This window comes from Ziziphus jujuba, chromosome 2, assembly GCF_031755915.1.
Source record: "Ziziphus jujuba cultivar Dongzao chromosome 2, ASM3175591v1".
Classification (NCBI taxonomy): domain Eukaryota; kingdom Viridiplantae; phylum Streptophyta; class Magnoliopsida; order Rosales; family Rhamnaceae; genus Ziziphus; species Ziziphus jujuba.
In genome coordinates this window covers 28522188-28532456 of record NC_083380.1, presented here as the reverse complement: position 1 = coordinate 28532456, position 10269 = coordinate 28522188, and the positions used below count along the sequence as shown (strand labels likewise).

At 29.5% G+C, this 10269-nt stretch overlaps 1 protein-coding gene across 1 annotated transcript; it reads right to left on the bottom strand.

Moving 5' to 3' along the window:
* Positions 1 to 3510: 3510 nt before the first annotated feature.
* Positions 3511 to 7749, bottom strand: LOC107415678 (alcohol acyl transferase 1 allele RGa-like). Its single transcript, XM_060814722.1, has 2 exons — positions 7204 to 7749; positions 3511 to 4471 (listed from the first exon to the last, which is right to left on the bottom strand). The coding sequence occupies exons 1-2, from the start codon at positions 7681 to 7683 to the stop codon at positions 3578 to 3580; spliced, it is 1374 nt and encodes a 457-aa protein (XP_060670705.1). The 5' UTR covers positions 7684 to 7749; the 3' UTR covers positions 3511 to 3577.
* Between the last annotated feature and the right edge of the window lie 2520 nt (positions 7750 to 10269).

Genomic DNA, 10269 nt, shown 5'->3' with positions numbered 1-10269 from the left:
ATGTACACTGGGTTTTGCGAAAAGGTTTTAAAAAGGGAACATTTCAAACGGAGCGATTGGTAAGAGTTTTGAGGGAAATTATTATTTTCCAACAGTTATTATTATTTATTTATTAATTGTTGGTATTTGTTTTATTCCTTAATTGCTATTAATATTATTTTATTATCACTAAAGGTGTTTAGTAGTTAGGGTCACTCACTGAGATGATTAGCATCTCACACTCTTAAATTCCGTTCCCTTAGGTGCAAGTGGTGGTAGACGTCTTCCGGAGCGAACCAAGTTTTCCGCTGCTGTTGTGTTTCGAGAAGTACTTCTGTACTCTTTCATTTCAGTGTATTATTTCTTTCAGCCTTGTTGTATTTCTGTTGATTAGCACTTCTTAAAGCTCTGTATACTATTGGGATACTTATGTTTTATTTATGCATTGGACTGTTGTTGTTTTTGAGAAGTGCTGAAATTTGTGGAATAATTTGTAGTTTGCGGGAGAAATAAGGGGGTGATTATAGAAGTGTATTTTCAGTGCAGGTAATCTGTGGTAAGTCAATCCCTTAGGGGAGGCTCTGCCGGATTTTCCGTTGGAGGATCCGGTAGGGTTTCCCTGGGATCAGGGCTTGTCTAGGGTTCCGGGGAAGGAATTCTGGACGGGTCCTGACAGTGAAGCTGCATTTAGTAGCTTGGCAACATGGGCAGACATATCACGTGTTTGAAATATTTATGCCTCTTCTCATCAGCAATTGATACCTTTTTGCATGCCAGTTCTGCATAATAATGTTTAAAGAAAATTTAGCAAAAGCAGCCCTCGCTTCCTACTTTTAAAATTGTAACACTAAGAGAAGGCAAAGTGCTCCCCACGTTAACTCAGATGCAATAATCACAATAATATTATTATTAAAATACAAATGATGAGTATAAATTTGTTTAATTACAATATTATATAATTATCCATACATTATATGAATTAGTTGTTATCAAAAAAGCTTATCATGCATCTTAGTAAGTTGAAAAAGGGAGTAATCAGCTGCCTAAGATTTCTGCCACGATGTATGAGGTAACTCAGTTAACAAACTTCAACAAAGCTTTCAAAAGTCCAATAAACTTTGTAGTAATTGAATACCATCACAATTCAATAAGCTTTGCGTCCTCCATTAGAGAAGCTACAGTAAAATAATAATAAAAAAAAATAGATGAATTACAAAACAAATAAAGCATCTATTCTGTATTACCAAAAAAACTAATAACAGAAAGCATCTATTCTTATACATGTATTGATTGTTACAAAAGATCATATGATATATATATATATATATATATATATATGCTTTTATTTTTTATTATTTTGCTAAATTAAACCAGAGTTTTTAGTTATATTTTTTGTTATGTCCTATAGCTCTAGACATCGTAAAAGAGCTTGAATTAATAAGCCTAGCCTCTTTATAATCTTCGTATATGAATTTCATAGGATATCTTAATTAATAAAATGTTATGAAAGCATGAAATTGACAAACGAACTGTCTATTTGTTTCATTTGGTCACAGGGTAGGTTCTCTAAATTGTTTGGTTATTGACTATCTAATATGATATAGTAATGTCTCTAACCTACCTAACCAGATAAGAGAGAATTATGTTGCTAGAACCAAGGCATTAAGCCTTTCTCTAATAAATTAAAATATATATGAAACAAAGAATTAGGCCTTTTTAATTATACATAATAACATAAACACATAAATATAGTATATACCACACCAAAAGACAAAGAAAATATTAAAATAATTAACATATTTGATTTTCTTTTTGGTTGTTCGAATATAACTTATAATTTTATAAAACGAAAACAATATAACTTATAATATATTTAATAAATTTTAATATTTATATTTATTTTATACATTAAATTTAAATTTATAAAAAGCTTACGCTTCAACGCTCTAGACTTACAACCCCACGCCCCAGGACTTGCACGTCATCTCATGAAGAGACAAACGCTTGGCCTTGCTCTTTCACTTTTAAAAACATTATTGATAATATTAGCTTTAACTAACTTAATCCTCTAATAAGGGTTGTTTATCGAGTTGCCCTTCTTGCAGGTGAGAAGGCCCAAGAATTGTTGGTGTGTGGAGGGCGGTCCTGCTGCAGCTAACAAATTACAAATATGGATAGGTATAAAAAATAAACTAACCTTTTTTTTTTATGAAAAATCATGTAAATAAAATGAAAATTAACATAAACTTTTTAAGTGAAAAATAAATTGATATTTTATAAACGAAGGTAAGAACCAATTAAAATTTTCTTAGAAGGAAAGAAAAGTTGGTGAATCCACCAATGGCCTTTAAAATTAGAAAAATCATTATTTACCCTTTTAAATTTGGACAACTATCATTTACCACCGTTGAAATTGATTTGTGCAATGTCTTTTTTTTTTTTTTTGTTTTTTTGCCCTTATATGTCAGGAATTAATATTTTCATTTGTTTTGTAATAATGTATATTAAAAAATATCATTAACAAGTAATCACATTTATATAGTGACTAAAAATATAAATAAAAAATAAGCAAATTAGATGTTTTTAATAAATATATTTGCTATTAAGAAATATGATAAATAAAGTTTTGGTGTTGGTAAGTCCATAAATTAATTTAGTCCAAAAACAACTTAAAAGACGGTAAGTGATAATTATCCAAACTTTAGCGGTATCAATGAATTTTCACCAAACTTCAATCAATGTAGATGAAATTTTCCCTATACTTAAACAGAAAGTAGTGGGTATAGCAGCCGGTGCTAAAAAGAATGGAAAATTATGGTACTTTGGTGTTTATGAATATGCTTAGATTGTAGGTGTCAAACACACTGTTTAAAAAAATATCCAGCACTCAACTATATATTTTTTTTTTGTCAAGAGAAGTTTGCTCTACATCTCTCTCTCTCTCTCTCTCTCTCTCTCTCTCTCTTCATTTCTTAATCTAAAATTGAAGAGAGGCTCCATTGTAAATCCCTAGCACAAGAAAACGACTGAAGGGTTTAAATTTAAATATCATGAATGATAAATGCATCTACATCTTAACTTCCAACCTGATACAATGCGTATATATTTTCATTTTCATATGCGTATATGTTTTTGTTTTTATATACTTGTGTTGGCATATTTTTATATTTAAAAAATACAAAAATTAATGAATGATTATCAATAGAATTTATTGTCAAATGGCAATTTAAATTATTATCATTAAATATTCAATTTTAAAATTTTAATATAATTGATAATATAATTAAATATTCTAATTAAAATTTGTCACCAACGGTAATTGGTTAATACACATGTTTATAATTTAAATTTAATTATCATTTTAAATTTGTTGTGGATAACATGATATTTACATTATCCATTAGATTGAAAATTCAAAATTAATTGGAGCTTGAAAAACGAAAATAGATAATTAGACATCGATGAAAAAGAAACAAGCAGCGGCAGATGAAGGATCCTAATTTATTTCTCAATCAAAAGATGCATGCTTGACTTGGAATCTTAGAGTACTGATATAATTGTCTTAAGCATATTGAATGTGTTTAATATTACATAGGAATTAGGTCCCTCTTGGAATGGTGATTATTTTAGTAAGCTCTTGTTGAAACCTCTCCATGACCGACAATGGCAGACATATCAGCACCAAAATTCCATCTTCCCCTTTGCTTTTGTACTTGACATTGCAGCCAAGATAAGGGTAAGTCATTGGAGGTCCAGCATATTCAGGCAAACCCCATCCGAAATCGACATCTTCCAACCCAAGTCTTGTTATATCGGAAACAATGTAGTTCCCTTTAAGTTTCTCTCGAGGACGTCGCTTGATCACCATAAGATCTGCAGCTGATCTTATGTACTCAGCATCCATTTTAGATTTTGCTAACTTCACCAACTCCATTGCATATCCCAACGGCTTTTCGCATAAAACTCCGGCCTTTGAGACTGCAGCGGAGTAGGAAAACACATTGCCATAGTATCCTGGTGGCAAACTTAAATCATTGATGATGTCTTTATGCCGTCCATTGAATACGCATGAAACTTGAACAACCTCTTCAGGGTCCATATTTAGAGCAAGTGTTCGACATTTCCATATGCAAGCCGTTAGTAACTCGAAACGAGTGCAAGTATTAACAAGGTGAGGGGGAAGATGGTTTCGAATGGCCATTATTTGATCGGGACCGAAAAAGAAAGAACGGTTGATTGCTTCCGTTTGATGGAAGTTTGGGTGGTCAATATCAGTAGCTTCTTGTAGATATTCATGGTGGATTTGAGTTATTCTTGGTGGGTTTCTGGCATTTAGTAATTCTCTTTGCCAAACAGGTTGAATAGATGGTTCTTCTATACCTTTTGCAATCTCTCCACATGTGTTTAAAAACTGAGATAGTCCAAATCCGTCCAACATTACATGAGTAAAGTTTATGGCCAGAATCAAACCTCCACAGCTCATACGAATAACCTATATATATATATATATATACATACACAACATAAGGGAAAAGTAAATGAATGAAATGGGTGTTTCAAGTTATTATAAAATAAATAAATAATAAGACAAACATAAAGCTATATATATTTGTGTGGAGGTTGTGACTCTGTATTTAGAGTTATTAAGCTTTAATATAGCTTGTGTGAAGCTATGTGAGACTAATGGAGGAGAAGAGAAAAAGAAGAAGCTGAAAGTAACTGCAGCACCCATTGGACAGAGGCAAGGCGCCATGGTCAGTGGCTGTTCGAGTGTTGCGGCACTGGCTTTATAACGCCATAGCGCTACGACGGCATCAAGAGTTGGTGATTTTAGGCAGAAACTTGGGGGCCGTGGCGCTGGTTATGTAGCGCTGTGGTGTGTTCTAATTCTTAAATGCTTGAAATGTCATTTTGCCCATGTTTATTGATATAACTCTATGGTTTATATGAAAAAGAGAGGGTATGAACAACGGAGAGGGTAGAGATTGAGAGTTAGATAGATCTTGTATTCTTGAGGAAGCTCTTAGATATCTCCTGGGTATCTCTTTTCCTAGGATTTGAACATTCTGATTGTAAAGCCTGTAATTTTTCCAGATTAATACAAGAGATTTTTTCTTGATTGTCCTGTGGGGGTGGATCATAGCATAGACAATTGAACCACATAAATTTCTTTGTGCCTCATTTTTCTTTGCTCTTGTTCATGTTTGGTTATATGCTTATTGCTTGTTTTGTCTTTTAGATTATTCTTGCTGCTTGTGCAGCCTTTATCTTGTGAATATATATATATATATATATATATATATATATATATATTTGCTTTGAGATTTGTATGAGATTTCTTTGTTGCCCAAATTTCTATTTGTGGGTGTGCATATAATTGTTTGGTAAACTTTCAAGCTTGGGCTGTACAACAATATGTACTTTTTTTAATTTTTTCCAAGGTTAATTGCATATTAGTAGGCTAAAGTTTTACGATTGTACAATCTAAATCTTAAAGTTTGAAGTTGCATAAATTGAATCCGAAAATTTCAAATTTGATACAAATGATCCAATTGGCTAACAGGATAAACAACGTTATTAAAATGATGGGAATGTAGTACTATCACACTAATATCATAATTTGTTTTTCCAACAAAACATAAAAATAAAAAAATTGAAAAAGTAAATTCATTATTATTCCATTTTATAGTAATGATTTTTTTATGTGAAAAATTGTATCTATTTCCTATTTTATTTAAATTAAAATTCTAAAAGAATTAAAAAATTTTGGATCTAAAATTAGACCAAAAAATATAAATGGAATTTTTTATCTAAAAAATTAAAAAAGATAATTTTATTAGACTAAAAATTAATAATATTTTTTATGCCCAGAGCCTTAAAAAAAAAAGATCTCAACAAAAAAATAAAAAATAGATAAAAATAAAAATAATTTTTATGGTTTTTTTATTTTGGTCTAATAAAAATAAATTATTAGACCAAAATATCTTTTATTATTTTTATTAAACCAAAATAAAAAATAAAGAATATTTTTAATTTGTATATGTTTATTTTATTTTTATTTTTATTTGCTGTCTTTTTTTGGGTCTAATTATTTTTTAATCATGGCCTAATTTTTTTATGGTATGGGCATAAAGAATTATTATTAATTTTTTATCAAACAAAATTATTTTATCTAACAAAAATATTTTTATTAGACCAAAAATTTCAATTTTATTTTTTTGTCTAATTTTTGGTCAATTTTTTTTTTTATTTTAGTATAATTTTTTGTAGTTTTGAGAATAAAAATTGTTATTAGTTTTTGTCTAATTAATTATTTTATTTTATTTTTGATCTAATAAATATATTTGTATTAGATAGAATTTTTTTTATATATTTATTTTTTTGTTTAATTCTAGGTTCAAAAATATTTAATTTTTTGGAATTTTTTATTTTAAATAAAATATAAATGAATACAATTTTTCAAAAAAAAAATCATAAATATAAAATAAAAAAGTAACAATTTTTTTTTTCACAAAAACTATTTTTTGTTAAAAAAGTGAACTATAACATCATCTAATGGCACTATTAAACCCTGATCGGATCAATTTGCATCAAATTTGAAATTTCAGTATTTAATTCATGCAGTCCAAACTTTAAAGTTTAAAGGGCACAATTTTAAACTTTAAAAGTACCAATATACAATTAACCTTTTTTTTTTTTTTTTTTGTGTGTATATACCGTTGATCAATTTGGTTCAGCTCATGTCAGTATGAGATTCTAATTTGAAAAGAAATACTTTATAATTATACGGGTAGTTTTGGATATGAGAAAATTTTGGACTGTAAGGAATTTAATTTCCAAAATTGGATGGAAATTAAGTTGAATAAAAATGATTCCCTCCAACATAGGGATGTCATTTTTTCTTATTTCCTGGAAAATTTTAAACTTCAATTTTTATTTTATTTTTTCCTTTTTTGGAGGGCATGATTCCTACTCAGAAACTTAAGGACTTAAATTTTTAATTTCCAATTTCATTCCGGTAATTATAAATAGTTAAAGGTAATCTTCTTTTATAATGTTACCTATATTTATTTTAATATTATGTATTTTTTAATAGGAATTTTGGATTCTAGACTACATTTTTTTATTTTTAATTTATTTATTTTGTTCATGAATCTAGACTTAATTGAACCCATAAGAAAAAGAAGGCAAAACATAAATAAATAAATAAATAAGAGTAATTACCTGGATCAACAACAAAGGACAACCAAGAATACCATCATAAGCTGGAAAATTACTGAGAATCTCATCAACATATGGAAAAGGCGGTTGAATTGGATGACCAAGTTGTTCAAAACTAACATCTGCATCAGCCTCAATGAACAAAACCCCTTCACCATTGCAATCCACCAAAAGCTTCCCATCGAGGCCTTCTTTGAGTCTACCAGCTAGAGGGTAATAGTACACCAGGGCTCTACCTAGTGCTTCCTTTATCACCTTGACTGGGTCTTTCTCTTTCCCTTCCAATTCCATTGATGGTTTTTTATCATTTTTTTTGTAAAACCAAATCATAGGAAAATATCCTCTCAACCCTTTTTGGTCATCTATATCAGAAAGATTTTTCACTTCATTAGGTGTTGGCTTTGCAGGGACAACCAGCTCTGAGACGCAGCATTTTACTACAAATTTGGCTGAGAAGGAGGTTTGTGAAGAAGGAGATGCCATTTTTCATTAAGTGGAAAAATGTTGATTTTGTTTCAGAGAAAGTTTTTTTTGGCCAATTTGCCATGCTAGCTGGTTGACCAGAGACATGGTATAGATTAGTTTTGTAGATTTCCCATTTTAACCTTCAGGGAATTTTCCTTTAAAATACATAATATGTGTTATTACTTTCTCCCTAACCTTTTATTTTTTATTTTTTATTAATAGATGTTTCACAAAATCAGCCATATATTGCTTACGGAGATTAACTAGTATATCAATGATCAAAACAGATTCTCAAAAAAAGAAAAAAAAAAAAAAGATCCTAAACAAAAAAACAAGTACTTTAAAAAAAATTATTAAAAAAGTATAATAAAGATTAGTGTAAGAAATGACAGAGGGGGAAAGAAAGGATAAAATTGGAATTTCAAAAAAGTACTACGGTACATGTGTTGAAATGTTAAGCCATTACCCCAAAAAAAAAAAAAACTCTTGTAAGTGTGAAGTCTCACTTAGTAGCGTGGCAAATGTGGCCACACATGTAATTGCAAATATCCATGCCTCTTGTAATCTGCAGTTGATACCTTTTTGAGGAAAATCCAGAAATGAAAAGACAAAACAAAAACAATAAACAAAAAATAAAAAATAAAAGCTTTCGCGTGCCAGTTCTGTATAAGAATTTTTTAAATTTTAGCAATAACACTCATCACGTTTTATTTTTAATATTATCCTTATGTACACAAATGGTGATATAATAAGTATTGAAAATGCACCGGCCAAAATAATACAATAAGATAAAATACTACTGAAATGTAGGAGCATTTTGAATGTTATTGGATTGTCAAATTTTGATATACAAGTGGTTCTAGACCTCTCCAATAGCAAATTGCAAAATTTATCAATTATATTTATTTCTGTTAAATTTGACACAACCTGTAGTTGATAAATCTTATAGTAGATTCCACTATAATAAAGTTTGTGGGTCTATATGTAATTTTCTTTTTTAATTGTTAAAAAGTAAAACTAGATGAGATTTATAAGCTCAAACATCTTAAACATTTGATTAAATAAATTTTTTTATTTGTCAATGTTATATTTTACACATACAATTGGAGAGATCATGTTAAAATTTGATATTGGTGTTGATATTTATCATTAGAAAATCATATCAATACTAAATTTTAAAAATTCCAACGGTAAAATGATATTTGCCAGTAGAGATGCTCTAAAAGCATATTATATGGATATTGTCCTCTACTACTAAAAATTTTCCCAACTAGAAAACATTGACTGCTTTGGTACACGAACACCAAAATCCAAGCTTACAATGCTTTTTCATTTTCGAGAACTACTTCCCACCAAAATCTCCTTTTTCCAGTACTAAAATTTACCTTGCAATTGAGCATTTTAAACATGTTGGGCATTTTTTAAATTGTTCGGTAATATGTTTCTAAACAACAAAGTAATTGGAAATTATTCGGCCAATAGAAAGGGAACAAATCTCTTGTTGCGTAAAGAGACATTTATTACTGTAGAAAGAACAACTTTTTCTTTTTCTAATATTTACTTGATGGCTAAATGGTTTTTGAGCGGTTGCAATTAATATTGCACATTTCTCAAGAAAAATTAAAAATAAATAAATGCTTTTTTAGAACTATTTAGGTGGTAAAGTAAGGTATGAAGACTGATGAAGAATTTTTATATAAGTACTTAAGTTTGATTTGACTTCTTAGAATATTAATATATGTAAGTGTTTAAGTTTAATTTGATTTCGTAGAACATTCATAAATAATTTAGTTGGCCAATAAATAAATTTTTTATTTATATAAATAGAAAGCTATTGCTTCCACAACATATATAACAATTATATTAAAATATATATATATATATATTAGCCATACTTTATATTTCTTTCTCCGCCAAGAGTATCCACCTTTTACTCAAATAATTCAACTTATTTCTACTTCCTTTGTCACCTAAATCAAAATACCCTTCAACAAATTCCATCAAACACAAAATAAGAAGTCAAACAATAAAGCTGTTAAGGAACAGTAAAGGATAACCAAGGAAACCATTATAAGATGGAAAATTATTGAAAATCTCGTCAATATATGGCAAAGGGGGTTCAACTAGATGACCAAGCTGTTCAAAACTAACATCTGCTTCAAACTCAATGAACAAAACCCCTTCACCATTGCAATCTACCAAAAGCTCCCCATCTAGCCCTTCTTTAAGTCTACCAGCTAAAGGGTAATAGTACACCAGGGCTCTACCTAGTGCTTCCTTGATCACCTTGACTGGGTTGTTCTCTTTCCCTTCCACTTCCATTAACGGTTTTTTTTCTTTTTTTTTTTTTATTTGGTAAAACCAAATTATAGGAAAATATCCTCCCAACCCTTTTTGGTCATCCATATCAGAAAGCTTTTTTACTTCATTAGGTTTTGGCTTTGCAGGGATAACCACCTCTGAAATGCAGCATTTTACTATAAATTTGGCTGAGAAGGGGGTTTGTGAAGAAGGTGATGCCATTTTTCACTAAGTAGAAAATGTTGATTTCACTACAAGAATCGCAATGATAGGCGATGCAATTAATGCGTTAAACAAAATAAA

Coding starts and splice junctions, on each gene's coding strand:
- LOC107415678 (XM_060814722.1), bottom strand. CDS start 7,683: ATGGCATCTCCTTCTTCACAAACCTCCTTCTCAGCCAAATTTGTAGTA. Junction 4,472..7,203: donor GTCCTTTGTTGTTGATCCAG/GTAATTACTCTT, acceptor ATATATATATAG/GTTATTCGTATGAGCTGTGG.